At 47.2% G+C, this 14158-nt stretch overlaps 1 protein-coding gene across 7 annotated transcripts in view; it reads left to right on the plus strand.

The window, feature by feature from the left end:
• The first annotated feature begins 3801 nt into the window (after positions 1 to 3801).
• Mast4 (microtubule associated serine/threonine kinase family member 4) overlaps positions 3802 to 14158 on the plus strand; it is a 593693-nt gene continuing 583336 nt past the window's right edge. For all 7 annotated transcript variants that reach the window (XM_085830879.1, XM_029468311.2, XM_085830875.1 and 4 more), the window contains exon 1: positions 3802 to 4412. In XM_085830879.1, the coding sequence (XP_085687005.1) occupies positions 4050 to 4412 (363 nt within the window). In that variant the 5' untranslated portion in view covers positions 3802 to 4049. The remainder of the gene's footprint in view (positions 4413 to 14158) is intronic.

A 14158-nucleotide genomic window follows, 5' to 3' on the forward strand; every position in this document is an offset into this window, starting at 1 on the left:
GTGTGTGTGTGTGTGATGTGTGTGTGTATGGTGTGTGTGTGTGGTGTGTGTGTATGTGGTGTGTGTGTGTGTGTGTATACACCTGCCTTCTGGTCTATGCTACTCTCTTCATACTGCATGTTCTTCACCCTGATGGAAGAAGCAAAGCCCAGCATTAACAGCTCATATAAAACTAACCCAGAAAAAGTAGATAATCCATCACCTTTCATAGGACAAGCTGATATTTAACAGTTGCAGTGCATTAAATAGTTAGGAACATATTAACTGTGATTTTGCCAAAAAAGGTTCATTCTGAGTTTATGATGATCTCATTTTACAGAAGGAAGAGAAGACCTGATTTCTATTTTATTGAGCCCTAAACCTGATGCCTGGAAGAAAGGCCACAGCACTGGGAGTTGATGACGAGGGCAATGCCTTGTATTAGAACATCATTCATCTGCCAGTCAGAGCTGACATTCTCACCTGGCCCTACCCACACAGCAGAGAAGGGCAGAGACCACATAGCTCCAGAGGCCATGGCTCCATCACTTAGGAGCACGCCACAGAAATTGGATGCAAGTGCACAAAGGACATATGTGTGGTGGATAGGGTGCTAAGTCCTTGGGAGTAGCAGAGCCAGGTGCTCTGACCATCTTTTGTGGATGACATGGTTCCTCACATGAGGATCCCCTACTATCTACCAGGTGTCATGACTGTGTCTTTAATTTCCTCCTGCAGTGTGTGCATGTGTGTGTGTGTGTGTGTGTGTGTGTGTGTGTGTGCTTTCCCTCTCCTCAGGCCCCAAAGTATCAAACACTGGGGACATTTTGAAACATTCTTTTGGAGATACTCATAGAGGAAGAAACTTATATTTCAATAAGATAGGAAGGAATTTATATTTCAATAAGATAGGGAAATTGCAGGATTTAGACATGTAAACTGACTTGGGCCCAGCAGTTTATCCATATCCAAGGATTTGCCTGTGTGCCTGATTGGGGTAATTTCGGGGAACCATTTTGACCTTCTGACCCTCTTCTATTGATAGTCGTGTGGTGTTGAGTTTGTCCGGTTCTTATCTGGAAACTCAGCTTAAACTATAGTCGTCATCCTTCTCAAACAGACATGGTCAAGTGTGATGATAGAGCGTGCTTTATTGTAGAGGGTGAATCCCACTTAGTAACTCACAACTGTCTTGGTTATTTTTGGACAAATTCAATAAAAATTTCAGGCTGCATTGTTTATAAACAAAGGCATTAAATGGCTAAAAAGTGCATTAAAAAACCACAAACTGGTTTTTTTTTTTTTTTTTTTGCATCTGTGTGCATATATGTGTACCAGATTTGCAATGTAAAATGTATTTATTTGGGAACAGTGTTTGGAATTTTAACAAATAGTATTTAGTACTTGGCTTTGAAAAGGACAGGTTTAGAACATGAATACTGTTCAGTTTGGAATCTTGGCTCTAACACTTGCTAGCTGTGTTAACATTAGGTTTCAGTATTTCACAGATGTAATACAAGACCAAAAAAAATGTCACTACCTTATTGGATCAACACAAGGATTGAGTATATAATAGCTTTTGCACAGTGCTTAAAACCTTGCCTGGCACATAGTGTCTATAAATGTTTGTGGGTAAAAAAAAAAAAAGTGACCAAAGGGAATTTTTTTTTTTTTTGCATAATGAACCAAGGCGACAATATTCCTTTTCTGTGGTTATTTATAGTCTAGTAGTCACATATGTGTATCCTTCCTTGATTAAAAAACTGTTCTGAGAGGCAGACTTCAGAGTACCAACCACAGAGACACTGCTCACTTGCTGTGTGACCTTTGACCAGCTCTTTGGCCCGTGTCTTCATCCCTAAAGTATTTCATTCGGTTTCTGCCAGGACTCTGAGGCCTTTCGCAGGAGAGCCCTGGCTCTAGGAACTGCCATTTTTTTAGCTGTTAGGATTCAAACCATGTCCTTGTTGCACCCTTCCCGAACTGAGAAGGCAATCCCTCCTCTTCTTTGATGTGAATGGCTTGCTTAAATCTTTATTTCAGTTCCCCTGTGCTGAATCAACCACATAGGGGCTCAGATAAAGGCCAGTACTCTAAGGAGGGAAGTCATTGTGAAGCCCAGGGGGTGGATTCAGGCCGCCCCACTGTGCGCTCTTCAGCCTCTACATTGCCACTTAGCTAAGTCTCCTGAATGTCCTTTTACCTCAGCAGGTCTTCCCGTCCCTTTGGATCATTCTGAAGTGTCACAATGCAACTCTGACAGCTATCCACAGCCAGAGGGTCACATCCTACAGCTTCCCTCTTCAGAGGCAGTCGGAAAGTATTCAGGACAAAGCCGCCTGTCCAGACTAGATGAACCTACCACACCCCCCCCCCGCCCCCATTATCACTTGTAAATACTAAGGTAGCATAAAAGGGCTCATTAGCCAACGGGGCTTTCAACTCCAGTCCTTTTCTCAAGGACCCTTGGCAAACCTGTTCTGACAGAGAGAAATGTAAAATTCTGGAGGACTCCTCGGCTTGAAGATCTGCAATGGCTTCGGTGTAATTCTTCCCCTCTTCTCCCAAGGCACATTGTAGCACTTACCAGAGCTTTTAAACATGAATAATGAGGCGGTATTATGCAATATCAATCTCTCCCCCGACCACAAGCTCCTCAAGGGCAGGAGACCTGCCGTATTCATCTTTGTATCCCCTGCAACCAACTGGCACACATCTCAATCAACGTCTGTGGAATGGAAGCTGGCTGAATTTATACCTCGGGTCACGGTGTGGAGCTCAGACGGGTCTGGAGCTGAAGGCAAGTAGGAATCATTTATTTCTCGCTGCCTAACTCCGCACTGGCTTCCCAGCAGATCCAAGACACCACAAAGGTTAAGGTGATTATTCTGTTGGTGCTTTGGTGGAAGCTCTCTCCTTGTTCTTATAGGAAAGGAAAAATGAGGCCCCAGGTCCGCCGCGTTGTGCCTATGCAGGGCTAGAGAAAGCCAGTTAGGAATGTCCCTTAGCCCAGCCGCAGAACCGCAAAGAGCTGCTAAGACCGTTCTGATAAAGCTTGGTCCTAAACACAGAGCATCAGCTGTTTCCTTCCTTTGTCACAAGCGCGTGTCTTTGACTTAACTTTAGTTTCTAAGCAGAAATACAGAAAAATCATCTTTGGAGACCTTGGCTTGTGTCCAAGCCGAGAACTCTGCTGACACTTTATTTTGCTCTATCTAGTCTTATTGCCAGACAACATCGGTGTTGATGCTTCCCTTTACAATTTGAGGAAACTGAAGCCCAAGAAGTTTATCTAGAAAGAGGTTTGGAGATGGGCTGCGTTTGGATCCCCTCTCTCCACCCACCACAGACTTCGCTCTCTGCACTCGGGTGGGAGCGTGAGTTTGCGCGTGACTGGCCGCGCGCTTCCGTTTTCACGCGAAGCCTCCCGCCTAATTTCCCCGATTTCACTTTTTGGAGACTAAAAGTCCGATTCTCCAAGGTCTCGCCTCACTCAGCCATCTCCCACCCACGTCCCAAGGACAGACCGCCACTCCCCCACCCATTTCGGAGTCCCAGCCCGGGTTAAGTCCGCGGGCTCCGCGCCGGCCCTGTCGCGCCCCGCGCCGCGGGGCTGCCCAGCGCACCCAGAACTCCCGCAGGATCGGGTGGCCCGCTCCTGGCCCCACCTCCCCTACCTGACGCCCGCGCGGCCAGCGGCTCCGCAGCCTCCGCCCACCGGCGCGCCTGCGCTGCCATTGGCTCCGCGGGCTGCCCGTCTCCTCCGTTCCGTCCCGGAGGCAGGTTTAGCGGGAGAAGCCGCAGTCCCGGCGGCTCGGGCGCAGCGCGGAGCGCCGATCGCGGCGGGCATGGCCCCGCGCGCGGGAGTCCATGTCAGCAGCTGAGCCACGGCGGCAGTGAACTTGGCCACTCGCTCCTGCGGTCCAACCTCTGTCATGTAGTCGCCGGCGGCGCTCCCCGCAGCCCGGGAGCCGCAGCGCGATCCAGACACAGCAGAGCAGCCGGGGCTTCTTCGGGAGGCGCCGAGCGCGCCGTCACCCCTCGGGCGGCACTTTGGGCCGAAGAGGGACATGGGGGAGAAAGTTTCCGAGGCTCCTGAGCCCGTGCCCCGGGGCTGCAGCGGACACGGCGCCCGGACCCTAGTCTCGCCGGCGGCAGCCGTGTCCTCGGAGGGCGCTTCCTCAGCGGAGTCATCCTCTGGCTCGGAAACTCTGTCGGAGGAAGGGGAGCCCGGCCGCTTCTCCTGCAGGTCGCAGCCGCCGCGGCCGCCGGGCGGCGCCCTGGGAACCCGGCTACCCGCCGCGTGGGCTCCCGCGCGTGTGGCTCTGGAGCGTGGAGTCCCTACCCTGCCGCTGCCGCTGCCGCACCCGGGAGGATCGGTGCTGCCGGTGCCCCAGGTCAGCAGCGCATCCCAAGAGGAGCAGGATGAAGAGGTGGGCTCAGTCTGTCCTATCCCATACCCTCCAGGTCCCGGCTGTAGGGACCCTTTAGGTCCCTTTGCGTGCGCGCTGGTGTTTTGGAGAGGGGAGGGAACTAAAGGTGCTCTGCTACAGCCTGGGATAGTGACTGTCAGGAGACTCTGTGGGTCCTTGACTTCTAGTGGTTGTCCTCGCGCGCTTGTCTACATGGGCTACCCGACGGTGTGCTTTGGAAGTGTCACTGAGCCCATCGATCCCTTCATGTCTGTATCTGCTTGGGTCCTCAGCTATTGAATGTGATCTGAAAGCTTGGCTTGTCCCCACAACTCATATCCAGATTCTTAGACGTGGGAATCGCTAATCACTGCAGTCTTGGATGGAGCGGGAGACCTGGAGCGTTTGACGCTGGTGGGAGTGGTGGATGTGGAGTTGCTTCTTGGGGTGTCAGAGACCAGAATACGCTGGAGTCGCCCGTGGGTGGTTTTGGTGGTCGCTTCACCTTTCATTCTGGGGAAGAGGAAGATTCCCCATGCTAAACCTATCGCGCCGGCATGACCTCCTATTTGGACTCAGTGTCCAGAGGAGCGCTGTCACCAATCTGGATAGGATGTGTCTTGTTCAGAGGACTTTGTCTAGCCTCATTTCTTCGAAGGCTGTGCATCCAAAAACACCCGAGTTTTGTAACCCACTAGGTTGCTATCTCTGGCTTTCTTCTCACCCCGCCCCCACCCTCCGCCCCTTTCCCCTCTTACTTTGGAAGACAGGAAAGGAAGATTCTCCAAGTCTTTAAGATTGTTTGCTTTGGACATCTCTTGTGGGAGAAATCATCTTGATCAGACAGGACCATAAATAAAACATGACCCTAGCGTAGTCTTCCGTGTGAAATTAATTCCGCCGTGCCAGACTGGTATTTTCCCGTCTCTGTTGGGGTTAGCAGTGGGAAACAATTGCCTTTGTCCTTAGGAGAAGTAAACAGAGCCCGGGGTCCTGGCTTTACCCCCCTGGGCATCCAGCCTGGAAGTAGAGGCTGGATCTTGCAGAGGCAAGTTCTAGCGAAGCAAAGATGGAAGGAGCCTTGGCTGATGGTTGGCCAAATCTCTGGCTGTAGCCATGTCCCTTTTCTGGATGCTGTGGGAGTTCAGGGATCTCAGGCAGGTGCCCGGAACTCTGCTTTCTAGAACTCTTTGGCTCCTGAGTTGTGAGACCTGGATGCATTTCCTTCCTTAGAAGTTCACTTCTGCAGTTAAACGTGGAGAGTTTCAAGGTGAAGTTCATTCCAACACGAGTGCTGTTTCTGACCTGGAATTTTGGGTAGCTCTAAGTTCCAGATTGAGTTAAGTCATAGTCCAGGAGTTTGCTGAACAACACACTCACCCTAGGAGCGGGCAGAGAGTAGTGCTGTCTCCTGGGCACATCTCCTTTTGATGTAGCATGTTGGCTCTGGGTAACTGGCTGTCCCAGTCTAACGATTCTGTATAGCTAACATGGCATTCACAAGGTCTTGAAGGTGTGGGGGATGGGGATGGGTAAGTTCTCATTCTTGATCCTGATTGTGTAGCTGCTTTATCACCTCACCCCAGAGTGACAGTGTCTTACTTTCTCTGAAGTGGATATAATATCTTATTTCCCAGGCAAGGCAGTGAAGGTTGGTTGATTGAAACTTACTCTGTGCTTCCGAGTTGAGTGGCCAAGTGGTTTGGGTCATTGTTTTTGAAAGTTCAGATTTGGATGCCAACAGACAGGGCTGCAATTTGTGGCACGAATTAGCCTACCAGGGGATGATGGGGTGCAGTCTTGCTTGGGGAATTTTGAGGCAAAAACCGAAGAAAGTCATGTGACTCCCTGACCCCAGCTGCAGAAAGTGTTAAAACTTAAAACTTGATGAGGGGGTGTAAAAGCTCCTGGACACACCCTGGTACTGATGTGGCACACTGCATGGAATTGTGGGATTGTAACTTTTGTGGAATTTCGGCTTTGAGGAATTAACAAAAACTCTTGCCCTTTTCCGTAGGAAAAGCACACACTAAATTACTGTGCCAGAAGGTTCAGGAATGACAGACTGAAAAACACCCCTGTTCATGGAAATACCTGGGGTTGGCTTCTGGTTCTGTCACATTGACCATGTGTGCTTACAGGCCACTTGACTTCTGTTAGTCTCAGTTTTCTCACTTCCTAAATGGGAGTAATAGCAATAGCACTAGAAACATTTTGTATACACCTGTACACATCATCTGATTTAGTCTCAGCATAGCAGCTGATATTGAGCGCCAAGTATCAGCGAACATTAACTTTTATGTTTATTGCTTATAAAATATGGTGAAATCGAACTTCAAATTTGGGTTGACTTGTTATTTCATTAATGTGTAACTCACACACTGTCCACTTCGAGAGAATCCGAGCTCTTATTCCCGTTCTTAAAAGATTTATTATTTTTAAATAATATGTATGCTTGCACATTTATAACAGTGTGTGCACACGAGAGCAAGTGCGTTGGGAGTCCAGAGAGGGCACGGGATCCCCTGGAGCTGGAGTTACAAGGAGCTGTAAGCCACCTGATGTGCGTGCTAGGCACTGAACTCTGGCCCTCTGCAGGAGCAGGAGTTGCTTTTAACTGCTAAGGCGGTTGGTTCTCTTGCCCTCAGCTTACTCCCCTTTTCCTGAAATAAGTTGGGGGATTCTTTCTCTTCATCTTAGGCCAAGTTGTGACAAATCACTTGGTGATCATTTTAGTTATACTGTAGCAAGGGCCCAGACTATAAAACATTAAAAAGCTTAAGAGCAACTCACAGTGTGACAAGACATTCATTTCTATTTTAAAATTGCTGTGTAGCTTGGGAGATTAATTTTTTCCCAAAGAATTTTTAAAAATATCAACTCACTGTATTTGTTTTTCAAATGCAAGGAAATTCTGATTCTAGCATATTACTCCAGTGCTATTTTTGTTTGATAACTTTGTTAAAGCTGTTTTGAAGGTCACAGTGTTTATCTATCTCATAGTCTGTCTCACAGGTAAACATAAAGTCTTATATACTTCAGTCAAACCTGTGGACGTTGGTGTTCTAAAAATGAATGTTGAATGTTGTCATTGAGAGAGTTCTAAAATTTTAATTTGCCTTTATTATCCTATGGTGTGGGGATAAAATCTACAGTCTTACATGCACTGGGCAAGCATTTAGCACTGAGCTACAAACCAACTGGTTTTGTACTTAATATTAAAACCATGAGATTCAGTACTGATGGGATGGGTGGCTTGGTTTTGTTTAAGGCAAAGAAATAAGCAAGCAAAGAAACCCACCCCAGTATTTGCCTTGTGTCTTGGCTGCAAGTCTGTAGATGTGGGGTTCTCTATGTTGAGGGATGGCACACTGAATTTCTGATTAACATCGTAATTTGGAGGACTTACCTCCCTGACGTTTATGTAGTTTGCCCTTTTACCTAGTTACCGGAGTCCATCAGAAAAACATAGATATTTACGATATGATTCACAACAGTAGCAAAATTACAGTTATGAAGTAACAATGAAAATGACTATGGTTGGGGGTACCACAGCATAAGAAACTGTATTGAGAGGTCACAGGACTAGGCAGGTGAGAGCCAAAGCTCTAAAGGTTTCTACCCTGTCTCTTTCTTACAGTACCTTATGATCCCAGTGGGGTCACCATTTGGTAGCTGGTGGTGGATAAGTTCAGGTAGCAGGAATTTTAACCTGGGATGCCTAGCACCCACCTCTAGTAAATGAATGGGAACTTAGTAAACAGATGGTCAATGAATTCGCAAAGTAATGTGAATTCTGAAAACTACTGATGTGTTTGATTGAGGGTGACTGTGTGCCCATTTGTTTTGTCTGTTGTGAAATAGGATGCATAAGTCTCTTGACCCCTATGCTATTAAAACAAATAGGCAAACAAAAACCTTGTGGCTCACAAAAGAGGTATTATGACGTGTGTGTGTGTGTGTGTGTGTGTGTGTGTGTGTGTGTATACAATTAACAAAGTCAAACCAGGGACACCTGATAATACACTGTGTGTATTAGAATCAGAAACTTCCAGAGACACTGTAAATACTCAGAATGGCCCGAAGGAACTTTGTAGCTAAAGGGCTTGCCAACTTATTGCATGTTAGCTTGTTGTATTCTGCTATACCAAGGGATTTATGCTATTGACAAAAATTGAGAAATAGTGTCCCTTATTAACTATAAGCACGATTAGGGGGTGTCTCTAAAGTGTTCTATTAAATGGTGTCTGATTGGAAGGGGTGCCTCTAACATCTTTGAGGGTGTTTGCGTTTTGGGGTTCCCCACATAACAGTAATATAATGGATGGGTTTCTGGTTTTTATTGCTTATGAGAATAAACAGCAAAAGGAAACCATGATCTCAGCCATGTTTTTTCATAGACTTTATATTTTATTAATCACAGAAGCTACATAATTTGAAAAGGGAAGTGCATGAATCTTGGCATATTTATTATTTAGTCTACTTTTTGACTCAATACTTCAGTGTGCACCATGAGATTAAAGCAGCAGTCAGCCCAGCAATATCTATATAGTCCAGCTCTGGGGCGTCGTCATCCTGGACAGAGATGGGATCGACATCATGCAGCTGCTCATGTACCGAGGGAGCTAGACGTAAACACACGGTGATTATTAATTAACTGGAGACAAAGGTGGCGAGACCAAGGCACAGGCTGTGAAGGGGTTATGCGATCAAATCCTGGAATTCCGTGCGCGTGGGAGCTGAGGCTGGGAAAGGATGCTTGTGCTGAAGCTGAGCAGGAGTTAGGTGGAGGAGAAGACAGGGAAGAGCAGGGGAGAGGGTGGCCACCAAAGGCATCGAAGCGGCACGGAGGGAGGGAGAGCAGGGAGCAGGTGTCTGAAAGAGCAGGCTTAGCTGAGTAGTGCAGGCCTCTGAGAACTTCATGCCAGGGCACGGGGAACCATTTGGAGTGCCTGAAGCAAGGAAGTCTGACCCGATGAGAATTGTATTCGCCGGAAGCCAGGCACCTCGAAGCCTGTGTGCTGAGAGCTGTGGGTATAGTCAGTTCACGCGTGCCTGGGTTGGAACTGATAATCCAAACAAGCATGGATGAGATGGGGAAGGGAAGAGAGAGAAGTTAGTTCAGGGACTCCAGGTAAAGACATATGAGAGCTGTCCTCCAGGACATGGTAAGTACTTACACCTCGCTAATATTTTAGAGCAGCTAAGCATCTACCCGTTTACTGAGACTTAATGGATACAGTGCGTGGAGTCTACGTTCATGACTCTTGTGCGCTTGCCTGGAAAGGGCAGGCGCTCATTTCTTTCACCCCTTCAGAGCAGCAGTGAGAGTTTCCCTGCTCCGGGGTCAGGGTCCGATCCTGGTCCAGTCACGGAGAACAGATGACTTCATCTAGGTTATTAACACCGAGGCCCTTTATGTCCACGTTCACATCCAGCATGATGCATGCCATCTGTGAAACATTCCGTAGGACGTGTTTGCTTTATTACTGAGGATCGGGGAGGCTGGCTCTTGAAGAACGTTGGTACCATGACTACCCTGGAAAGGGATAAGCAGAGATCCAAAGTTGCTCCCTGGGTGAATTATGCTGCTAGGGCATTTTGATGGTAGACTGGCAGGCTCTTTCCTCTCTGAGTAGGTAGGTAGGTGACGTGTATCACTATTAATTTCATGGGTGGGACATTTTTATGAGATAGTAACAGCAAACTCTATGGTGCGTGATTCGTTAGTCTTTCTCTGAAGACACTGCCCCTCTTTTCCATATGGAACCCATTCTTAGGGATCGGTTACTAATCGGTATCCTACATGACTTGATGAATATGTGAATTACCAGATTGTTAGACAGAGGGGTGATGTCAGCCGTGGGGTGAGGCAGGAAAGATGACTCAAACTTCATCCCAGAAGTGAAGGTTTGTGGTCTGGGAAGGGAGTTAGAAGTCATGTGATGCTTTGGGGGTGAAGAGGTGAGAAGTGTAGTCCAGAGGCCACCCCAGCTTCCCAGAGGAGAATGCAAATTACCCTCCGCACCCCCCTCCCCCCAAATCCCTTCTGACCCTTCGAGACAGTGTACACATTTGAGCTTACAGTAATCCAGGAGCCTGTTGGTTCTATGTAAATGTTGCTGGATCGGCTGGCTGTATGCCTTTTTCTCCCCTAGTGACTCGGGGCCTCCCTTGCACACATTCAGGCTGACACCTGCCTGGCTTTGCATTACTGGCTTCAAAGGTTTTTCTTCCGTCTTCTGCCTGTTTCCCTGTGGCTTTGTACCTGGTAGCTTTATTTTAAGCTGAGGCATAGTGTGAAACACAAGATTAAGCAGGGGACCTCTGTTCCTCCAGCTCGGGGCATTTGCTTGTCTGCCCATCTTTTTGGCCATTTGCTTCTACCTGCCTCGGAATTCCTGGGAAGGACCTCACAGTAGTTACCTCCAGGGTCAGGAGAAAAGAACCATTCTTCAAAGATAGCAAAAAAGTAGGTCCAGGCCTGTGGTCCGAAGTCTCTCCACGGTGTGGTCACACAGTGAAAGAACATAGAACCTGCGTGAAGGCCCTGGGGACTGATGCCGCTACTCTCAATGCTGCGCGTTCCTGCTCATTTAATGAGTTGCATTCCTAACTAGACACGTGCCTGAGACAGCTTAGACATTTGTATCCCAGGCCTGTAGTCTTCTGCTGGCCCATCAATTCTCTGCTCAGACACAGTCGATATAATTTTGATGATGGTACTTACTTCCACTGAACCTTTCAGCCCAAATACTCTGTGATGATATTGGGGGTTGCGGGGAGAAGGTGGGCGTGTGTGGAGGAAGATAGAGATACCTGCGCGTTTGGCACCTTTCCTTACTGATTTCATAGGCTACCATGTGGAAAATGAAATTTTAATTCTAATGTTCGGAGCCCTTGTCATTTTAACACTTTTCAGCACAGGGCAACCTCCCAAGTGAGCCCAGTTTGATATTGATATGGGTGGATGAGTCCATATTATCAAACTTCTGTCAGATGTGGATCTTTGGGCCGTGGCCTTCCACCTCAGTTTCCTTTTCAACCTGTCGGAAGTCAAGTGTGACATTCTTTCCTGGGTGGTGACTTTGTGTGTTTCTATATTTGTCTCAAAATATCATTACACCTTGGGTTGCATTAGCATTGGTGCTGCCAAGCTTGAGTTGCTCAGTTATCCACTCTTGCGTTCGGAGAAGCCCATACATAAAATTGTAGCCACACAATGGCAAGCAGCTCAACTCCACTCATTAGTGAATCGGTAGGAAGATACAGTGAAAGCCCTTCTGGGGCTACCAAAGGCTGGCTACCAAATAGCATTACTTCTTGTGGATCTATTGGTCCCATAGAGACACAGTGTTAACTCAGAGCACCTGCCTTTGCCCTCACGCAGTGGTAACTCGATTGGCTTCATTGAAATAAACTGAGCACTCGCCCAGGTTTCCGGTTTTAAGAAGTAGCAGTTGAGCTTCTCACAGGCATTTTCTTCAGAGAGCTCAGCAGCCCCAGACGCTGGTCTTGAGAAAGCAGTGCCGTGAGAAAAGAGAACACTGTGTGCCTCAGACGAGTCAAGTACTTGGTAGAAGAACCCAAGGAGACATCCACTTTCATGTCAATATGGCCCTTAACAGACTAGTAAGTTAAAGCACCTTGTTACGTTAGAGAAGGAAAGATGTACTGTGCAAAGGTGAACTGAGTCACTTGTCATGTGTCGGAAGCCTGTCTCCTCTCTGCACCAAGTCCCAGGACTTTGAATTATTTATCTACTGTTTGAAAAATAGCCTTGCTAATGGCATTTAAGATAACACTGTTTCTTGGAAATTCTTCTTGGTAGGTTTGTTTCCTTTCAGTAGGAATTGGCTAACTGCCCCCGCCCCAAAGCTGTCCCTTTCCTTTATTGACCACTGAGGTCCCCAAGGAATCTTGAAGAGAAGGAACCTTTTTTTAGCATGAGCTTTATTCCATTGTGACATGTAGCTCCTAGCCAAGATGCGAATTTTGTGGGTGGAACACAAGAGATCCACCAGAAATGACAACTTTAGCTCTTCATTTTCTTTATCACAATGCCCTTAACAGTTAGGTTTTACACAGTAAAACCTTTTGAAATTGAAAATAGTTGTATCGGGAGGGACTTGGCTTAGACGTGAGCATCTTGAAGGTGAAGAGTTAATCAATCAATCAATCAACCAACCAATCAGAGTAACCTGGCTATGGGGAGTCACCTCAGTAGGGGAATGGAGCCCTTCATGAGCTCCTCCACTTGGAGGAGAGCTGGCTCTGGATGGTTAGTCCACTAGTCTGGAGTTCTGGAACTGGCAGTGTTCTTACTGTCTTCTGTTTTATTATTTCTGCTGTCTCCCTGGCATGATATGGCGATTACTCTCATGTATTTGCAGCAGCCGTAGTTACATGCACAAGACCTGAATGGGATGAAGCCAGTAAAAATTTCCCCAAATTCCAGGAAGACTAAGGCAGGGCCCCAGGAAAGTTGATAGCTGCTGGGTGGCAAAGTGGTTTATCTTGGGGAGTGGGGACACTGTTATGTTGCCATGCTCCATGGATGGCCTCGATCCCTAGGCATTTTGGGTACCACTAATTGGGCTCTGTGGGATTAAAAGAAACCACGGAGGTGGGAGACAGATGTGTTTGGGGGGAATCTGAAGGACTTGGGATCGGGAAATGTGAGGGTCTAGAGAGAGCTGGAAGTGGGTAACGGGGCATGAATATCATCAAGATTCATGTTGTGTGAAATTCATCGTATACATGTGTGAAATTCTCAAACAATGAATATAAAATGTCTGAATCATCGTTTTCTATGAATCAGGTCACCTGTCACTCATTTTAGGTCTTCCCTTTCTTCCCTATCTCTGGCTTGGTGGTAGGAATCTCCTGTAGAACACGATCTCCTTCATTATGTTAGATAACTGTTCTACAAGACAATAGTACAACTCCCGTCAAACTGAGTATCCTGGGAAGAAAGCCCTTCGTGGCTGCTGACCCCTGTGAGTCATTAAAGATGAGTCAGCGAGCTCTCTCTCTGCTCACCTTTCCTCTTCTCTGTGATGTCTCTGCATTCCCCTGCCTTGTTACTCAGTCTGTGCTGAACAAGCTCTTTTTTCTTTCTGTTTGTTCAGTTAATGATCAGACCTCTCATAGAGCTTTGGGACTTTCTCCCCGAGCGTCAATCATCTCGGAGAACCGCTGAAGATGTGCGCACGTATCAAACTTAGACAGAATAGAATTACACGTGCCATTCAAAGCTAGAGCTCATTTCTTCTCTTCTAACTTCCGATGTTGCGGTTCTGCTTTCTGAGTCCTGTGTACACGATTTATTCACGGTTCTGGATTTCAGGTGACTCTGACTTAAACCCAGAAAAGTGTGGTTTCCTTATAAGCATCACATTCATTCATTCATTCATTCATTCATTTCATCATATCTAACAAATGGGGTTCTGCCTCTTTCTTCCCAATCTCTGCCAGGTTCGCTGAGGTCAGACCATCCTGAGAACAGCATTGCAGTGCTCTGTTGAGACAACTTGAGAATAGAGAAACGCATCTCAGTACTAAGTTACTCTTCTCAGTGGGATCGGAAAGGGTGGGTTTTGGTGCTAGCTCCTAGAGCCTGTAATTGAAGAATTGGATCTTTCTCTTGGATTTTCGCTGTAGATCTTGGATCAGTGGCAGGATATTCAGATCCAACCCCCAAAACCCGGCACGTGGACTTTTACCTGCGCCTGCAGAGCTTCTCAGGCTTCATGTCACAAGACTCT

This window comes from Mus caroli, unplaced genomic scaffold, assembly GCF_978045245.1.
Source record: "Mus caroli unplaced genomic scaffold, Mus_caroli_1 scaffold_15, whole genome shotgun sequence".
NCBI classification, from domain to species: domain Eukaryota; kingdom Metazoa; phylum Chordata; class Mammalia; order Rodentia; family Muridae; genus Mus; species Mus caroli.